This window comes from Symphalangus syndactylus, chromosome 1, assembly GCF_028878055.3.
Source record: "Symphalangus syndactylus isolate Jambi chromosome 1, NHGRI_mSymSyn1-v2.1_pri, whole genome shotgun sequence".
In the NCBI taxonomy this organism is placed as follows: Eukaryota; Metazoa; Chordata; class Mammalia; order Primates; family Hylobatidae; genus Symphalangus; species Symphalangus syndactylus.
Genome location: NC_072423.2, coordinates 65,906,322 through 65,927,315, shown reverse-complemented (window position 1 = coordinate 65,927,315; position 20,994 = coordinate 65,906,322). Strand labels below are relative to the sequence as shown.

Sequence of the window (20,994 nt, the reverse complement as noted above, 5' to 3'; positions counted from 1 at the left end):
CTTACACTGAGATAGGGGCCATTTATTTGGTTCTGGAAAATAATTGGGTGACTCTGGAAGAAAGGTTTTATGATTCCAATACGGAAACACATATGCTTCCTCCAGCCTAGTTTGAAATGAAAGGCTGAGATTCTCATCAACTTCCAAGATGCCAGTATCCTCACAAACTCAGATGTGAGCTATTTTTATTTAATTCATTTTTTTTCAGTTTTGTTTTGTTTTGTTTGAGACACGGTCTTGCTCTGTGGCCCTCTGTGGCTCAGGCTGGAGAGCAGTAGCACGATCACCGCTCACTGCAGCCTTGACCTCCCAGGCTTGAGTGATCCTTCTACCTCAGCCTCCTGAGTAGGTGGGACTACAGGCATGTGCCACCATGCCAGGACAATTTTTGTAATTTTTATAGAGGTGGGTTTTCACCGTGTTGCCCAGGGTGATCTTGAACTCCTAAACTGAAAGGATCCTCCCACCTTGGCCTCCCAGAGTGCTGGGATTGCGAGCATGAGCCACTGTGCCTGGACTTCTTTTCTGTTTGAAATATCAGCACACATCCTGAATTTCATTTTATTGAGTAGTGCACCTTAAAAATATAAAATTTCACCAGGCACGGTGGCTCACACCTGTAATCCCAGCCCTTTGGGAGGCTGAGGCAGATCACTTGAGGTCAGGAGTTCAAGACCAGCCTGGCCAATATGGTGAAACCCTATCTCTACTAAAAATACAAACATTAGCTGGGTGTTGTGGTGGGCACCTGTAATCCCAGCTACTCAGGAGGCTGAGGCAGGAGAATTGCTTGAACTCGGGAGGCAGAGGTTGCAGTGAGATTGCACCACTGCACTCCAGCCTGGGCAATAGAGCAACACTCCATCTCAAAAAAATTTTTTATATACATATATATTATATATATAATTTCATTTTATTTTCTTTAACAAATATATAATGAGATAAACAATAATTTGTGTATCACGTACTTTGGAGCAAGATTTAAAACACTGAAGCAGAAAATTAAAGTGGACAACCAGGTGGCAGCAATGGAAATATTGGTTTAAAATCTGCTCCTGTGCAGTCAAGTCATTTCTTAGCATCACAACATGCTCTGTCAAAAATAACAGTGTTCTTGTTTTCCTACTAGCAACTCACCTGGGAATCATAGCAACAAAACGAGAAATTGCCCTTCTCCTAGAAACCTACACACATTTTAACAAAGATTGGTGGTGTGCAGGGTGCGTGGGAGGGAAACAGCAGGAAAAGATGTGGATACCCCCCAAACAACAGACTCTTTTTCAATCATATACATTTTATCATTCCCAATTTGGCGGGGTGCAGTGGCTCGTGCCTGTAATCCCAGCACTTTGGGATGGGAGGCTGAGGCAGGCAGATCACTTAAGGTCAGAAGTTCAATTTACTTTTGATCCTCACATTCAGATTGCGCTCTCTCTCTCTCTCTTCTTTGTTGTGAGCCTCGCTCTCTCACTCAGGCTGGAGTGCAGTGGCGTGATCTCGGCTCAGTTCAACCTCCGCCTCCCGGGTTCAAGCGATTCTCCTGCCTCAGCCTCCAGAATAGCTGGGATTACAGGCACGTACCACCACGCCCGGCTAATTTTTGTTTTTAGTAGAGATCGGGTTTCACCATGTTGCCCAGGCTGTTCTCGAACGCCAGAGCTCAGATGATCCACCCGCCTCGGCCTCCCAAAGTGCTGGGATTACAAGCGTGAGCCACCTCGCCCGGCCACATTCAGATTTTTTGATTCCACAGAAAAGCTCACCATGTTTAGACTAATATTTCTTATCCTAATCATCCCTAGAGTTTATTTTCCACCAAACACCTATTTATCAAATCTTTTTTTATTTTTACTCAGATAGTTTTATTAACTGTAAAATTTGCCATAGTCTTGCCTGTAGTGAATCAGAGCAACCAACAGCTATAAGAAAAATTTGTTGCTTTTGCCTCTTCTTTTTTTTTTTTTTTTTTTTTTTTCCGGAAACAGCGGTCTGTTTGCAAACCAATCCTTCCGCCTCTTTCAGTGCAGGTGGTTTGTGTGGGTCTGACCTCACATGACTCTGGTGTGACCAATCAGAACACGGCTTCCCTCTGCCTGTAGTGATTGGTTCAACCAGAGACATGTGACTCAGCTAATGGGAGGATTTCCCTGGCCCCTGGAATAAGTAGGCAACGGAGATGCTCCTTGTCCTGAGATTGCTACACTTCTGGACCGTAGGCCTGCCACTGCAGTAAGATGAGGAGACTGTGAGAAGGAGGCCAACCCCAAGGAGAAAAGTGGGCTAGAGGTACAAAGATGCTAGCAGCTTCATTAGAGCTACTGGACTTACGCTCAAAGCTAGCTTTTTCCCTGCACCTTGAATTAAACAAATTTCATGAGTCAATAAGTTTCTTCTTTAGCCAGTGTGTGTTGGGTTTTCCATCTGCAACCAAAAGATTCCTCAAGCAAAAAAGCGCATATTGTAAAAATGATTTTCTAACATGAGTCCTATTTTTATGGTTTTCCTCACATATTTAAATGTTTTCTGTAATTATGTTTTAGGTACTGAATGATAACATGCACTCTTATTTATTAAAAGGCACATCATTTTAATAACTCAGTTTTGGAAACAAAGCTATATGTTGCAGAAGCATTCAATTATAAATTGAGAGATATGGGTTTTAGTCTGTTTTGTTCTGTTGCAACTTTATTTATTTAGAGATGATGCCCCGGCTGCACTCAAACTCCTGGGTTCAAGCAGCATTCCTGCCTCAGCCTCCTGAGTAGCCACAGAAGTGTGCCAGCAGACCCAGCTAATTACAGTTTAAAACATGGGCATCTTACAATTTCCTCTTTAGTATTGATATCCTAGTATTGATATCCTTACTTGAAGAGTAAGTAACTTGAGTTGGACTATCTCTAAGATCACTCTAAGATCACTCTAAGATCACTACCAGCATTAAAATTAATTCTGTGGCTCTTAGAAATATAGCTTGGAGGATGAAATGGAAAATAAAATAAATGGGAGGAAGTAGAGAAGGAAAATCAAACCACTTTTTTTCCAGCAAAACACAGGTATTAATTTTTGGTGCCCATGTATAAAAACATTGATTTATTAGTCAAAGAAAAAGAAAGTAATTCTGGCAGAATACATTATTGTTCCCTTGTATTTTCTGCACTTCCATATGGGAGGATTATGTATCCTCACCTCCTTGATGGCAGACGTGGCCCTATGACTTGCTATGACCATGAAATGCAAGTTGGCAGTGCTAGGTGCCATATCTGGGTGGAAGTGCTGAAAACTAGCTCATGGGTCACCATGTCCTTTTATCCTTTGCCATGATGATTGGCAATATTTGAAAGAGAGGCTGCTTCATTACCCTGGGTCCCAGAGTGAATAGGACACAAAGTTGCAGCTGACCTATAATGGAAATGTAGCATGAGGGAGAAATAGACCTTTGTTTTTGTAAGCTGCTGAGATTTGAGGGAGTGATACCACAGCCTAATCTAGCCTTCCAGACCCATGCTGTAATGGTGATGAAACAAAACTATATTAAGGTGGTTATGCAGACCCTAAAAATTCTCAACCACATTTATAAAGGCTTGATTTGTTCTACATATATAAAGTTGAGATAATCACTATAATTATTAAGGTTGAGGCTGGCACTGTCTTAATACAGAAAATTCATACAAGGATTATTTTTCTAAAACGAATGGCTTAGATGCCAACAGTATTACTTAAAAGTAGAAAAATATGGCCTGCAAGAGTGTCAGTATCATGAGGGAGTCACATCTGCAGAAATTCAGTTTAACAGGGAGCTACTTCAGACCTGAAGTGGAGATTTTGTGTGAAATGTAGTTGTAATATGAAATGATGATCTTTCAAAGTGAAGCTGATAATTAGGTGGCATCTGTGAAACCTGAGGCTTTAAAAAAAAGTGGCTATAAGTCCATCAGAAATTGGAAAAGAGGTTAAAAATGTTCTATAGGCAGCATCAGGGTAACACCTGAAGCAACTGTAAAAATTCTCTTTGTAATCATGTATCTTCTTGTAATTACCTTTTAAATGGTAAAATAATGTATTAGACATGTAATTAATACATCTGAGGCCTATAAAAATAGAGATTACTATTCAAGGGGCTTTTAAAGGGCAAATTACTCATTGTGGGGATTTTTTTTTTTTTTTTTCCTTGAGACAGGATCTCACTCTGTCACCCAGGCTGGAGTGCAGTTGTGTGATCTTGGCTCAAGCGATTCTCCTGCTTCAGCCTCCCGAGTAGCCGGGATTACAGGGACGCGTCAGGTTGGCCAGGCTGGTCTTAAACTCCTGACCTCAAGTATTCCACCCGCCTCAGCTTCTCAAAGTGCTGGGATCACAGATGTGGGCCACCGCACCCGGCCTGATTGTGGGGAATTTTGTATGCCATGTTCTGAAGTAGGAGCTACACCCAGAAAAAAGAGCTCTGAGGGAGCTTGCACAGAAAATGCTTTGAAGACAATAATGGAGACTATTCCACAAAGATGGAGGGGATTTTTTGTTTGTTTTTTACCATTAATGTCTGGTAATCTTGTAAATACTCTTCTTGAAAAATATCACATAAATATTGAAATATAGTTGGCTAGGATTTCTTTTTTTTTTTTTTTTTGAGACGAAGACTTGCTCTGTCGTCCAGGCTGGAGCTCATTTTTGTATTTTTAGTAGAGACGAGGTTTCACCATGTTGGCCAGGCTGGTCTCAAACTCCTGACCTCAAGTGATCCTCCTGCCTTGGCCTCCCAAAGTACTGAGATTACAGGCATGAATGAGTCACTGCACCCGTCCAGTTGGCTAGGATTTCTTTTTTTTTTTTTTTTTTTGAGACGGGGTCTCGCTCTTTCGCCCAGCCTGGAGTGCAGTGGCGCAATCTCGGCTCACTGCAAGCTCCGCCTCCCGGGTTCACGCCATTCTCTTGCCTCAGCCCCCCGAGTAGCTGGGACTACAGGCGCCCGCCACTGCGCCCAGCTAATTTAGTAGAGACGAGGTTTCACCGTGTTAACCAGGATGGTCTCGATCTCCTGACTTCGTGATCCGCCAGCCTCGGCCTCCCAAAGTGCTGGGATTACAGGCGTGAGCCACCGCGCCCGACCCAGTTGGCCAGGATTTCTAATCTGGAATCCTAAAAGTAGTAATACCGTAGATAAGGCACCTATTTAACCATGAAGACCTGCAGAGAGTAATGTCTGAAATATTCCTTCCCCACCCCAAATCTCAAGTAAATTTTTCTTTTGCCAACTCTAACTCAGTATCATACAGGGCACGGAATTCTAGAAAGTGTAGTTCCAGTGTAGCCAAGGTGACATAGAACAAAACCACAGGGAACCTTTTGTAATTGTATTATATTCGTTATCTTTCCAAGTCTGTACACATACATCTACAGTTTTTTATCATGAATATAGAGAATTTTGTAATTAATTTGCTAATAATTTAAGATATTTAGGTTTATAAATTTTTGTTATATGAAGGTAATAATATAAATTGTTCTATGACACTCAAGATACAAGAAATGAAATATTTTTCTATACATGATAACATCCATATATATATTCCCCTGTTCTCATTTTCTAACATAGATAAGACGTCCATTACCAAAAGGGTGACCATATGTCCCAGTTTATGCTGATTTTCTTGGTATATTTAGCCCCATTTATTTCAAAGGTACTCCAGTTTGGACTATATATATGGTCACTCTAACACCAGTTATTATTTGGGTTTCTTGCCCATCTCCACTGGATAGTGCTGAAACGCAGGAGCTTATCTCCATCTGGGAAAATGAGAGGGATCTGGAATTTAACCCATAGTGGTTGTCACTAATATTCTGAATCCTCTGTCACATCATTTGGATTGAAAACTTCCCCAGGGCCTGGGTTCTTTTTGTTTTTTTGAGACAAAGTCTCACTCTGTCACCCAGGCTGGAGTGTAGTGGCGTGATCTCCACTCACCACCTCCTGGGTTCAAGCAGTTCTCCTGCCTCAGCCTCCTGAGTAGCTGGGATTACAGGCACCCACTACCATGCCTGGCTAATTTTTGTATTTTTAGTACAGACGGGGTTTCACCATGTTGGCCAGGCTGGTCTCGAACTCCTGACCTCAGGTGATCCACCTGCCTCAGCCTCCCAAAGTGCTGGGATTACAGGCATGAGCCCCCGTGCCAGGCCGAGCCTGGGTTCTTAATGGCCAGTTCTCCTATGTACTCACACATCTATGTCCATACAATCCCCATCCAAGATCCACATGGTGTCTCAGGCTCTCCCTCCATAGGTTCCTTTCCACCCTGCCCCTCTTCCTGCCCCATCTTGGGTTAGTTTAGTCCACCCCCAACCGCCCTTCACTTACAGCACCAACCTTCTTTGTTTTCCTGTTAATACCATCCAACTTAATTCTCCTTTAGAGACACAGACCACTCAACAACAACAACAAAAGCCGGGTTTGGAAGTAGTGTTCAAAGGGGCCTTAAAACACAAATGTGATGCTTTAGGGACAAAAATGGCTCAGTAATGTATTCTTACACTGTACTAAACTTATGCATATATATCTTGGTGCATATGTGTGAACATTTCCATGGGATCAGTCATGGAAGTGAAATTCCCTATCAAAAGCATAATATTTACTTAATATATTGATAAATACCACCAAAATAAATTACCCTCAGTAGTAACCATTTTTCCATTTTTTGAAAGTAATGGATATTATAATGAAAAAACCCCATAAATTTAATGGGCAAAAAGGGTATGCTGGTGTTCTAATTGCAGTTCCCATAGTATTAGCCATTTGTATATTATTATTATTATTATTATTATTATTATTATTATTATTTTAAGATGGAGTCTTGCTCTGTCACCCAGGCTGGAGTAGTGGCACAATCTCATCTCACTGCAACCACCACCTCCCAGGTTCAAGCAGTTCTTCTGCCTCAGCCCCCCAGGTAGCTGGGATTACAGGTGCCCACCACCATGCATGGGTAATTTTTGTATTTTAGTAGAGATGGAGTTTCACTGTGTTGGCCAGGCTGGTCTCGAACACCTGACCTCAAGTGATGTGCCCACCTCAGCCTCCCAAAGTGCTGGGATTACAGGCGTGAGCCACCGTGCCCAGCCCTGTATATTATTATTTTTTACCTAACCAAGCAAGCAGCACTAAATCATTTGCATTTCTAAAATTAATTGCTTGTTCATCACCTTTAGCTCATTTTTCTATAGGGTTACTTTTAAAAAATCCGTTGATTTACAGGATTTTTAGAATTTTAAACTTTTTCTCTCATGTTTCAAGTATTTTCTCAGTGCCATTTATAGTTTAAGTTTGTTTCTGGAGTTATTTGCCATATAGTTTTATATTTGTATGTATCATCTGCCAATTGTTACCTTTTTTGGCAGCACTGAAAATTCAGGTGATCTTAAACATCAGACAGATAACACAAATAAGTGGTCCAGGTAAGGACTGGGTGAAATAGAAAACATATCCTCTCTCAGGAAACAGTGAGAGGATATTGCTGCTGTGCAGGCCTCTGGCCCTGTGTTACCAAACTTACTGTTAAGAAACAGTTATTGGAAATCAGATTTGTATTTGAAGTATTCCAGTTTTTAAATTAGCAACTATTTGCTTGTAACCCCAGCACTTTTGGAGGCCGAGATGGGCAGATTGCTTGATCTCAGGAGTTCAAGACCAGCCTGGGCAACATGGCAAGACCCCATCTCTACCAAAAATACAAAAAATTAGCTGGGCATGATGGCATGTGCCTGTGGTCCCAGCTACTAGGGAGACTGAGGTGGGAGGATCGCTTGAGCCCAGGAGGCAGAGCTTGCAATGAACCGAGATTGCACCACTGCACTCCAGCCTAGGCAAGAGAGTGAGACCCCATCCGATGTGATTTGGCTGTGTCCTCACCCAAATCTCATATTGAATTCCCATGCGTGTGGGAGGGACCTGGTGGGAGGTAGTTGAATCATGGGGTCAGGTCTTTCCTGTGCTGTTCTTAGTGGTGAATGACTCTCATGGGATCTGATGATTATAGAAGGGGGAGTTTCCCTGCACAAGCTCTTTTATCTTGTCTGCCGCCATGTGAGACATGCCTTTCACCCTCCACCATGATTGGGAAGCCTCCCCAGCCACGTGGAACTGTAAGTCCATTAAATGTCTTTCTTTTGTAAATTGCTCAGTCTCAGGTATGTCTTTATCAGCAGTGTGAAAATGGACTAATATAGTAAATTGGTACCAGAAGTGGGGTGTTGCTGAGAAGATACCAGAAAATGTGGAAGCAACTTTGGAACTGAGTAACAGACAGAAGTTGAAACAGTTTGGAGGGCTCAGAAGAAGACAGGAAAATGTGGGAAAGTTTGGAACTTCGTAGAGATTTGTTTAATGGCATTGTCCAAAATGCTGACAGCGATATGGACAATAAGGTCCAGGCTGAGGTGGACTCAGATGGAGATGAGGAACTTGTTGGGAACAGGAGCAAAGGTGACTCTTGTTATGTTTTAGCAAAAAGACTGGCAGCATTTTGCCCCTGCCTTAGAGATTTATGGAACTTTGAACTTCAGAGAGATGATTTAGGGTATCTGGTGGAAGAAATGTCTAAGCAGCAAAGCATTCAAGAGGTGACATGGGTGCTGTTAAAGGCATTCAGCTTTATAAGGGAAGCAGAGCATAAAAGTTCAGAAAATTTGCAACCTGACAATGTGATAGAAAAGAAAAACCCATTTTCTGAGGAGAAATTGAAGCTGGCGGCAGAAATTTGCATAAGTAAGATGTTAATCCCCAAGACAATGGGAAAAATGTCTCCAGGGCATGTCAGAGGCCTTCATGGCAGCCCCTCCCATCACAGACCCGGAGGCCTAGGATAAAATGGTTTTGTGGGCCAGGCAGGGTTCCCATGCTGTGTGCAGTCTAAAGACTTGGTGCTCTGCATCCCAGCCACTCCAGCCGTGACTAAAAGGAGCTAAGAGACAGCTTGGGCTGTTGCTTCAGAGAATGGAAAACCCAAGCCCTGGCAGCTTCCATGTGGTGTTGAGCCTGTAGGTGCAGAGAAGTCAAGAACTGAGGTTTGGGAACCTTGGCCTAGATTTCAGAAGACGTATGGAAACGCCTGGATGCCCATGCAGAAGTTTGCTTCAGGGGTGGGGCCCTCATGGAGAACCTTTGCCAGGGCAGTGCAGAAGGGATGTGAGGTTGCAGCCTCCACACAGAGTCCCTATGGGGGTACTGCCTAGGGCCACCGTCCTCCAGACCCCAGAATGGTAGATCCACTGACAGCTTGCACAGTGTGCCTGGAAAAGCCACAGACACTCAACACTAGCCCATGAAAGCAGCCGGGAAGGAGGCTTGAACCCTGCAAAGTCACAGGGGCAGAGCTGCGCAAGACCATGGGAACCCACCTCTCCCATCAGTGTGACCTGGATGTGAGACATAGAGTCAAAAGAGGTCATTTTGGAGCTTTAAGATTTGACTGCCTCACTGTATTTTGGACTTGCATGGATCCTGTAGCCCCTTTGTTTTGGCCAGTGCCTCCCATTTTGAATGGCTGTATTTATCCGATGCCTGTATCCCCATTGTATCTAGGAAGTAACTAACTTGCTTTTGATTTTACAGGCTCATAGGCGGAAGGGACTTGCCTTGTCTCAGATAAGACTTTGGACTGTGGACTTTTGAGTTAATGCTGAAATGAGTTAAGACTTTGGGAGACCGTTGGGAAGGCATAATTTTTTTTCTTTCTTTTTTTCTTTTTTTGAGATGGAGTCTTGCTCTGAGTCCCAGGCTGGAGTGCAGTGGCATGATCTCGACTCACTGCAACCTCTGCCTCCCAGGTTTAAGGGATTCTTCTGCCTCAGCCTCCCAAGTATCTGGGATTATGGGTGCCTGCCACCATGCCCGGCTAATTTTTATATATTTAGTAGAGACAGGGTTTCACCATGTTGGTCAGGCTAGTCTTGAACTCTTGACCTCAGGTGATTCACCCGCCTCAGCCTCCCAAAGCACTGGGATTACAGGCATGAGCCACTGCACCCGGCTGCATGATTGGTTTTGACATATGAAGACATAAGATTTGGGAGGGGACAGGGGTGGAATGATGTAGTTTGGCTGTGTCCCCACCCAAATCTCATCTTGAATTCCCAGGAATTGTGGGAGGACCTGGTGGGAGGTAGTTGAATCATGGGGGCACGTCTTTCCTGTGTTGTTCTCGTGGGGGTAAGTGACTCTCAAGGGATCTGATGATTATATAAGTGGAAGTTTTCCTGCACAAGCTTTCTTATCTTGTCTGCCTCCACGTGAGACAAGCCTTTCAACCTCCACCATGATTGTGAAGCCTCCCCAGCCACATGGAACTGTAAGTCCATTAAATGATTTGTCTTTCTTTTGTAAATTGCTCAGTCTTAAGTATGTCTTTATCAACAGGGTGAAAATGGACTAATACACATCTCAAAAAAAGATAAATTAGCAACTAAACAATATTTTAAAAATATGATATGAGCCTAACAAAACAAATAAGAAGGCTAAATATGACTAAGGTCTCTTGCTAGTTCTAATCATTTTTCAGTTAGTTGCTTGGAACAGTTTTGGTAAGCAATCATGATTGGCAAGTAATGGCAGGTTTGCTGCTTCTTTCCAATATGTGTAATACGTATTTGTGTTTTGCTGCATTTATCTCAGAAAAATGTTGAATAATAGTAGAAATCCTGGTTGTTTCTGACTCTGAAGTTTCCTTGTTAATTACGATGTTTGTTCTACGTTGGCCTACCTCTTTTATAGTTAGAGGAGTTATTGATCACATAAATAGTTTGTAAGAATAATATGATTAACATGAGAATAGTTGAGAGTTTCTACTTTTCGAGTATTTGTGGTGCAAGTGTGAATTAATGTAATACATTCATTAAACAAGTGAGCTAATGAGAAATACAATTTAAGGCACAATCATGAAGATGTTCCCTTTTTTTCTATGACAGTAAATGCACTTTCTTGAAAGCCTGGTTGGAATAGATATGACATTATAATGTAATGTAAGTACTCTCTGGATTGTAAATGGTATAAATAATACTGACGAAATAAACAAGTTTTAGAGGCAGGGCTTGGTGGCTTACATATGTAATCCCAGCTCTTTGGCAGGCCAAGGTGGGAGGATTGCTTGAGCCTAGAAGTTCGAGGCCAGCCTGGACAACAGTGGAACCCCATCTCTACAAAAAATAAGAAAATCAGCCGGGCATGGTGGTGCATGCCTGTAGTCCTAGCTACTTGGGAGGCTTAGGTGGGGGGAGGATCGCTTGAGCCCAGGAGGTCGAGGCTGCAGTGAGCTGTGATCACACCATTGCACTCCAGCCTGGGTGACAGAGCAAGACCTTATCTTAAAACAAAAACAAAAACAAACAATCAAAAACAACCAAACAAAAACAAAAAAAGCCAAGTTATAGAGTATTACATGTGAAAAGTGTAATGCCATTTACATAAATGTAGAAGCCATATAAAACAGCTTTATATAGACACAAGGGTTTTAGCAAAGGGATAGAATGCGAATGAGAATACACATCAAATTAACAGCAGTTATTTATGGCTTTTGAGGGGGAAGGAAAGAGAATAGAACTGGGAAAGGAGGTACACAGAAGTCTTTGGTTAAATCTGTAACTTTTATTTCTTTAAAAAAAGCAATTTAAAGGAAATATAAAGACAATATTTGCTCAGTCTGGGTATTAGGTATAAAAATGCATTTTATATTTTTTGCAGAATTAAAAAATATCAGTATTATCAGTGAACTTAGTAAAATAAATGAGCCTATTCACGCAGTGTTTAATGCAGTATAATTATATGGATAATTAGAATAACAATATGGTACACAGGACAGACCTAGGAATTCTTGTTGAATAGTCAGAACCATAGAAGTGAGCTGTAGTTGACATAGGATGTAATGTATATATGGTGTAAAAAGGAAAAATAAGACAAATTTCTATAATAGCAAATATTAGTTTCTGAATATTATGAAATGACAACATACAACATATTATATATATCCAACTGAACAATGCCTAGAGATGAATTTTAGTGAATAAAGTTCCTGTTAAATGACATTATCATAAAGGAAAAATAATCTATAGTGTTCATAAAGCTCATAATTCATTTAATGTTTCCTTTACGAAGTGTAGCCTGCTGGAGGCTTTCAGTCCAGTAAAAAATGACACCTATTATTGTATTTGTTATTTTGCATTTGATAAAATGTTCATTTACAGCTATATTTCACCTACTATAAATGAGTGATGAGTTCACACTATAAAGTTTAAAAAACCAAGACGTTTTTTCCATACCATGACAGTGAAATCAAAGTTTTCCCCTCTAAATAACAGATTACAATATACGAAATATACTAAAGCCCAGTAAGTCAGGATTCAAACTCATGACTATTTTTTTTTCAGCTGTAAGTTACCTTCACATTCCATCTAGCAAATTGAGGTTTATAGCTGTGTTCCCTATAACAGAATATTATATATATTTTATTTATTTATTGAGACAGTCTCTCTCTGTCACCCGGGCTGGAGTGCAGTGGCACAATCACGGCTCACTGCAGCCTCAACTTTCTGGGCTCCAGCAATCCTCCCACCTCAGCCTCCCAAGTAGCTGAGACCACAGGTGCATGCCACCACACCTTGCTACTTTTTGGTATTTTGGTAGAAACAGGGTTTTGCCATGTTGCCCACAGCTGGTCTTGAGCTACCTAAGTGACCACTGGCCTTGGCCTCCCAAAGTGCTGAGATAACAGGCGTGAGCCACTGCGCCTGGCCTAAACATTTAAAATTGTCCCATCATAAAGTAGGGATATTAGTACCTATAGTTGGTAATACCTTGTAAAATTGAGAATACGATACTTTTTGTAAGGGTGAAAGCTACGTTTTAACCTTGAAACATCTTAATTTCAAGGTCTTGAGGTAATAATGTAGTGGAAACATTTTTTTTTCTTTTATAGTTTTGACCTTCTTTATGCCTACTCTTAGATGGCCCCTCTTGTGATTAACTGACATATTTTGAATGAGAATTAGGCCTGAGCAGAGTTAGCAAATGTGTTGCACATAGCACAGAACTTACATCAACCACAACTAATGACACCTTGGCCAAGAGTGAGTAAATCTAAGAAACATCCATTCAGGCTGGGCACGGTGGCTCAAGCCTATAATCTCAGCACTTTGGGAGGCTGAGGTGGGTGGATCACGAGGTCAGGAGTTCGAGACCAGCCTGGCCAACATGGTGAAACCTCATCTCTACTAAAAATACAAAAATTAGCTGGGCATAGTGGCAGGCGCCTGTAATCCCAGCTACTCGGGAGGCTGAGGCACGAGAACTGCTTGAACCTGGGAGGTGGAGGTTGTAATGAGCCGAGATTGCACCACTGCACTCCAGCCTGGGCAACAAGAGCAAGACTCCATCTCAAAACAAAACAAAACAAACCAGAAACATCCATTCAGCCTAAGTAGAAGGAAGATCCAAAATATTTCCTTTTACCCAGCTGGGCCCATATTACATTTCTGCCACGTTATCTGGTTGTAGACTTTATTTATTTATTTATTTAGACGGAGTCTCGCTCTGTCGCCCAGGATGGAGTGCAGTGGCATGATTTCGGCTCACTGCAAGCTCCGCCTTGTGGGTTCACGCCGTTCTCCTGCCTCAGCCTCCCGAGTAGTTGGGACTACAGGTGCCTGCCACCACGCCTGGCTAATTTTGTTTTTGTATTTTTAGTAAAAATGGGGTTTCACCATGTTATCCAGGGTGGTCTCAATCTCCTGACCTGGTGATCTGCCCGCCTCGGCCTCCCAAAGTGCTGGGATTACAGGCGTGAGCCACTGCACCCGGCCAGTTGTAGACTTTCTTAAACAACTAGTCTAAGTGAATGTTAGATTCTACACTCACAGTTATCCAGGCAAATGAACTACTTAATTCAATTTAATAGCCAAACCATCCTACATGGTACAAGAAACCAATTTATAGGATTAACATACAAGTGTCACTTTATTCACAATCTTTGAATTATACAATTTATTTCTAAGCATTTATATTTTTCCCTTGAATCTCCAACATCTCAAATACTTTATGGGAAACAGGATAGCTTGGGAGGAAGTATCATATCTTAATTCTCATAAGACAATTCGTTAACATTTGGCAAAAGAAAGGAGATATTTAATCTCTTTGTATGGTAGACTTTCAATATGTAAAGTGGAATTAATGTTATTCTTTTCCTACCTCACAAAAATCTGAGTTACATATACTTTGGAGATAATCCATTAGAAAACACAGCTAACTGTTAATAACAGTTATGAAGGAATTGGTGGGGTGGGGTGGGGTTTAGGAAGTGCAGACTGACTTTCTACTAGAATATTCTTTGCATTTAATTTATTGCAATAAGCATAGATCTTGTCCAGAAAAAACACTAAAAGCATAAAAGATTTGGCAGTAAATATATCTAGGCCATTGAGCATGGCTTTAATATACATACTATCCAACCAGAAATTGATTTGAACAGTAAACATTATAAAAACAAAGAATAATTGTGATTAAGATTTCCAAGTGTCAAGGGGAACATCACACTCCGGGGACTGTTGTGGGGTGGGGGGAGGGGGGAGGGACAGCATTAGGAGATATACCTAATGCTAAATGACGAGCTAATGGGTGCAGCAAAACAACATGGCACATGGATACATATGTAACAAACCTGCACATTGTGCACATGTACCCTAAAACCTAAAGTATAATAAAAAAAAAAAAAAAAAGATTTCCAAGTGTCAGGCCAGGCACGGTGGCCTACACCTGTAATGAGAGTAAAACTGCTTGAGGCTAGGAGTTAGAGACCACCCTGGGCAACATAATCTCATCAGATTGTCATTATATGACTATTTATTAACCTAATGATCAACTTTAAAAATCATTTGTTTATTAAAAAAAATTTCCGTTTATTTAGGTCTTTTTAAATTTCTCCAAATGGCTTACAATTTTCTTGGTGGAAGTCTTATACATCTTTCAGTAGATTGTTTTTAAATTTATATGGGAATGCAGCCAGGCGCGGTGGCTCATGCCTGTAATCCCAGAACTTTGGGAGGCCAAGGCGGGTGGATCACCTGAGGTCAGTAGTTCAAGACCAGGCTGGCCAACATGGTGAAACCCCGTCTCTACTAAAAATACAAAAATTAGCTGGGCATGGTTGGTGGGCACCTATAATACCAGCTACTCGGGAGGCTGAGGCAGGAGGATCGCTTGAACCTGGGAGGCGGAGGTTGCAGTGAGCTGAGATCGGGCCACTGCACTCCAGCCTGGGCAACAAGAGCGAAACTTCATTTAAAAAAAAAAAAAATTTATATGGAAATGCAAAAGGCCAAGAATAGCCAAGCCAATTTGGAGGGATTACAAAGTTGGACTTCTACTACAGATATAAAATCTTATTATAAAGCTACAGTAATTAAAAGTATGATATTGGCAAGGATACAGAAATACACCAATGGATTGTTCACCTGAATTACGATGCAGGAAAGAAGTCTTTTCAATGAATACTGCAGTATCAACTGAATATCCATATAGGAGAAAGCCAAAAAAATACTTCTTCATTTCTACCTCACAAATGAATTCCAGATTGATCGTAGAACTGTGAAAGTTAACTATGAATTACAAACTCAAGTAACTATGAGTTTGTCATTTAAGTTCTTTTACTTTTTTTTACTTTAAATGAAGGGTGAATAGGTTAATTTAAGCTGAAACCCCAAATGACAGGTGATCAGAGTGAACCTGTGAATAATGACAGTGGCTATGTTTTCTATGTAGCCCAAAGCTGGAGTCCCTGATCTCAGAGAAGCTTACAGGTGTGGGTGCATGGGCTAACTCAATGCTGAACCTTCATTCCACACTCCTAGTGTGTCCTCCTGTAACAAATTAGAAAGCTAGAAGCTATATTTCTCAGAACTTCTGGCAGCTAGGGGTCTGGATGTGATTTAATTTTGGCCAAGCAGATGCACCTAGAGAAGGCAGGCGTGAGATGTAGGCTGTGCTAAATGCCAGCAGCCAGCAAGCAGGGTCATGGAAGTGCCTTTTCTGAGGCAGTGTGCAGACATGAGGTTCTTAAGTGGCAAGAGGAATGGTACAAAACATCTAACTGGAGGTAGATTGTATCAAGCCTGACAAGTGTTGCAGAGAACCAGCAGTGGTAGTGTGGATTCCTGATTATGGCACTATCTGGACCCTCTCAATATTGGTATACTTGGGAGTGAGTGGTTTCCTGAACTTAGAAGAGGAAGCAGCTCTCCTGGTTGACCTGGTTCTGTAATGTGGCATTAGGAGTGATTCCTCAAAGCTCTCTCAGTTCTCAACAATTCTAAGTTCAGATTAGTATGTCATTTAAAAAGTCTCTTGCTTAAACTAATTAGAATTAACTGTGTTCTCTACAACTGGACCTTAAAATATTAGGTAATGGTGATGAGTCTGTGAAGGTAGTAAGGACACTGTCAGGAACTGTGCTGAGATTTTATCCTATTTGCATGCTGCCAGTCACAGTTTCATGGATCCTGACAAAAGAGATGAGACCCCTGGGTCAGAGTCGGATGACTTCATTCACAGCACAGCAAAAGCAGCATGAGTTTCATGTTCCATCAGTTCCCTTTGCCCTCCAAGTCCCATGTGGGCAATGCAGAGTGGCCCAGGTGGGTGCTGAGTACACAGTGGGTTTGCATCATAGGTGGGAGACATTATCTTTATTATACTGGACAGTAAAAGAACCCGACATCTTCTCAAGGGAGACACTCTATCTTCCAAGGCTGTTCACTACATAAATATCCTTGGAAAAGATAGTCAAAAGAAAGGTTATCAGAGCCTCTGCTTCCCTCATGTGCAGAAATGCAAGAGACCCATGGAGGATTGTTTTCCAACACACTTTAGCCAGCTTTTCATGTGAACTATTCCCACTCTTGTTTTAGAGCCCAAGACCACGTTTTATCTTTTAAAAATATACTTTAATCTAACCACGGAATTTCACAAACATTTATATACAATCAGAGACTAATTTGCAGTATGTTTTCCATTCATTTCAGCCATGAGAAAACACATTGCAGTCAAAATTAAAGATATCCATCCATAAATTACTTTTATTTCTCATTAAATGAGCACAGAGTCATTAGTATATTAATAACAGATATGTTTATTATTACATATCCATCAGTGCGGCTTTCAATACCACTTGAAACATGCATATCATCCTAGAGACGATCAGTTTTCCAGTGCTTCTTATCTGTTACACATTACTGCAAAGCCATTATAAATTACCGAGGAGGTATCTGGTTAAAAAAATAAACAATAAATCATACTGTCCATATGAATCAACTCTTGTTACTGGACAAGAGTTTAACAGTATTTATCTGGTAATTCCTATGTTAACTGGAAAACATCATGGATGTATTGCCATATTTCCTTTTTATATTGGTGCAACCTTCTACATTTTTTGCAGAGTTTTATAAAGTCATTATTGTAGCAGGTAGTTTGATGCAAAGATTGTACTCAATTTATGAAAGTCCAACAAACCTCTAAATATTTTAAATTAAACCAATTATCAATGAAAAACTCACTGACACACATAATTTTTTGAAAATACATTTTTTGAAATTTCTATACTTACTCATGGCAGTAAAATAATTATCTCAAATTAAGGCACTAAAAGGACAATGCAACCCCCATTGAAAGTGTTCTAAGAATAATTTACATTTCAAACAGTGCATACATTTCTTATATGTTTGTTAACTTAATGTCTTTATCATTTAAAACCACAAAGAAATACATTATACAATTATAGAAATGATGTACCCCACAAAATGCTTTTAAACTTGGTTCTTTTGTACAGTTAGTTTCCTAATGTCTCTAGTAGTAAAATAACTCGATATGGCTTGGCAAAAATGCATAGATTAAATGTAATTTTTTTTGTCCTCTCCCATTCCCCAAACTTGCTGAAACATATACAGTATTTTGTAAAGCATAATGAAAGATATTTAATTTCTCCATCAAGTCCACCATGGGCAATCAACAGTAAGGCTTTTAAATTCTACAGTGAGGGCACTGAAGTTCAAGTGATATCACTGCTTTCTTAAAATAGTTTTGTATAGTCTTGCAAGAGCACAAAAACTTAAGTCATTAAAAAAAAAACAAAACAAAACTTCAGTTTGTCTCATTTTGAGATATTTTCTTTACTCCTTCCATGAGCTGATCTTGATAGTGATGGCCGTTCCACTTGAAAGTGAAAGTCCCTTCCTCTTACTCATATGAGGAAAACTCTGTTCTATCACGACTGACAGGCATTTTCTTATAAATCCAAAAAGGCAGCACCTTTTAAAAAAAATATATCTACCTAAGCTTTCCCCCAACTGTACTTGCATTACATAGTAATAATTAATCTAATCTACCTGTAGGCAAACCCGCAATAAAAAAAACCCTCAGTGTGTTGTGCCAAAGCAAGGACAGAATAACAGCAATCTTAACCCTGAAGCCTGTGATATTTGTGTCAAAGAAACAGCCTGTCTGCTCTGCATGGTTAAAGAAGCCTGGTTTATCAGGTAGCATCCCACACGATTCCACAAGGCACTCAGTCACATGGTTAACTGTTGAAGGGGGGGGGGAAACTAATTTAAGAAATGCACTCAGTTTAAAAATACAAGCAACAAACATTAGGAGGAAAGGTAAATACACATTATCTTTACATACAATAATTAACAATTACACAAAATTTGGGAAACAAGGATTAGGAAAAATATACTTAGTATTCTCTCCTCTTTGTTTCTACACATTTTCTTACTCAGCTATCATCCCATTTCAAATCATTTTAAATCCAGTTTACACCCTATGCTCAGGAGAAGGCTGACATAGCATTCTACAGAATTAAGTTAGCAGTGAGGTGATAATACCTGGCACAGTATGGTGGCTGAGAAAGAAAAGGATATAAGTCATTTCAAAGAATTAGGCCTGATTACTGACAATAGAGAATGAACAAAAGGGATGAATTCAAGATGGCTTTAAGCCTGCTTGGAAGATGTGGGTGACAATGGCAGCGAGGCAAATCAGTGTTAGGTCTCAGCTTCTAGATTCGAGTGGCCCTATTAATCTAGGGAGTACACTCTAGGGAAGGTGGTATGTGGTAGAATAGAAGCTTTGGAATTGGACAGAAATGGTTTCCAATCCATTGGCTGTGTGATTGAGCAAACTGCTTAATTTCTCTGAGCCTTATTTACTAATGTGTAAAATGAGAACTTAATGAGATGAGATTTCATAATTTCTCTCCAAGAAAGAGTTAACTGCCAGGTGCGGTGGCTCATGCCGGTAATCCCAGCACTTTGGGAGGCCCAGGAAGGTGCATCACCTGAGGTCAGGAGTTCAAGACCAGCCTGGCCAACATGTTGAAACTCCATCTCTACTAAAAATACAAAAATTAGCAGGGCGTGGTGGCGTGTGCCTGTAATCCCAGCTACTCAGAGGCTGAGGTGGGAGAATAGCTTGAACCTGGAAGGCAGAGGTTGCAGTGAGCTAAGATTGCGCCACTGCACTCTGGCCTGGGTGACAGAGTGAGACTCTGTCTCAAAATGAATGAATGAATGAATGAATGAATGGTTATGCCTTATAATTGTTTATCATGGCATAAAAGATATTTTTGGAAAAAAGTCCATCAAAAATAGTTAAACAGCCAGGCATGGTGGCTCACGCCTGTAATTCCAGCACTTTGGGAGGCTGGGGCAGGCAGATCACTTGAGGTCAGGAGTTTGAGACCAGCCTGGCCAAAATGATGAAACCCTCTCTCTACTAAAAATACAAAAATTAGCCAGGCGTGGTGGCATGCGTCTGTAATCCCTGCTACTTGGGAGGCTGAGGCCGGAGAATTGCTTGAACTTGGGAGGTGAAGGTTGCAGTGAGCTGAGATAGTGCCGCCACTGCACTCCAGCCTGGGTGACAGAGTGAGACTCTGTCTCAAAAAACAAAAAAAAGTCGGGGATAAGTTCATGTCCTTTGAAGGGACATGGATGAAGCTGGAAACCATCATTCTCAGCAAACTAACACAGGAACAGAAAACCAAACACCGCAGGTTCTCACTCATAAGTGGGAGTTGAACAATGAGAAAACATGGACACAGGGAGGGGAACGTCACACACCAGGGCCTGTCGGTGGGTGGGGGGCTAGGGGAGGGATAGCATTAGGAGAAATACCTAATGTAGATGATGGGTTGATGGGTGCAGCAAACCACCATGGCACGTGTATACCTATGTAACAAACCTGCATGTTCTGCACATATATCCCAGAACTTAAAGTATAATAATTAAAAAAACATAGTCACTGATAATACCAAATAATTTTGTATGTTGGGATAGTATGGGAAGTTAACAAAAAAGGGAAAAACAATTTTGGTTTTTGTAGAAAAAACTATGCCAACACAGTTAAAAAATAGAAAAGATGATTAAAAGTTTTATATGAATTTCTGCATTAAAAAATTAACAAGTTAGTTAAAGCATTAAGGGCTAGAACTATGCCATGTACAGCAACTTATGACAATAAAATTATACACAGAACTAAATAAATATTACATGTATTATTATTAAACTCTAACAAGAATAAGTTAAACTAATTTATAAAGTCACTGCAATTCACATACAAAGACCTAAAAATGATGCCCTCTGTGGTGAAAAGCACAATTAGATTTCTGATTTTAATAGATGTTATCCAATCATTTTCACATTATTAAAAACGTTAGCATTTCAAATCCTTACCTAGTTTTTCCAGATGTATTTTTGACCACTTTCCGGAAAGACTGATTTGCAGTGGATCTTGTAGAAAGCGTTCGAGGGGAAGCACGAACAAATCCAGATGGTGGATTCTTAGGGATTTTCTTTACTAAATGATTTACCCATTTTTTTTGTTCATCCTGAGAACATGCTAACAGCAGCATATCTCTTGCTGATGTTACATCATAACTTACTATGTTAAGGAGGAAAAAAAAGCATAATTAA

At 40.6% G+C, this 20,994-nt stretch overlaps 1 protein-coding gene across 3 annotated transcripts in view; it reads right to left on the bottom strand.

Annotated features, from left to right (window-relative positions):
- Nucleotides 1-17,136: 17,136 nt before the first annotated feature.
- Nucleotides 17,137-20,994, bottom strand: part of ROCK1 (Rho associated coiled-coil containing protein kinase 1) — a 170,714-nt gene continuing 166,856 nt past the window's right edge. Inside the window, exons 32-33 of one of the 3 annotated variants that reach the window (XM_063640634.1) lie at nt 20,755-20,962; nt 17,137-18,603 (exon numbers count right to left, since the gene is read on the bottom strand). In XM_063640634.1, the coding sequence (XP_063496704.1) occupies nt 18,600-18,603; nt 20,755-20,962 (212 nt within the window). In that variant the 3' untranslated portion in view covers nt 17,137-18,599. The remainder of the gene's footprint in view (nt 18,604-20,754; nt 20,963-20,994) is intronic. The other 2 variants (XM_055236539.2, XM_063640627.1) reach the window with 2 other exon arrangements.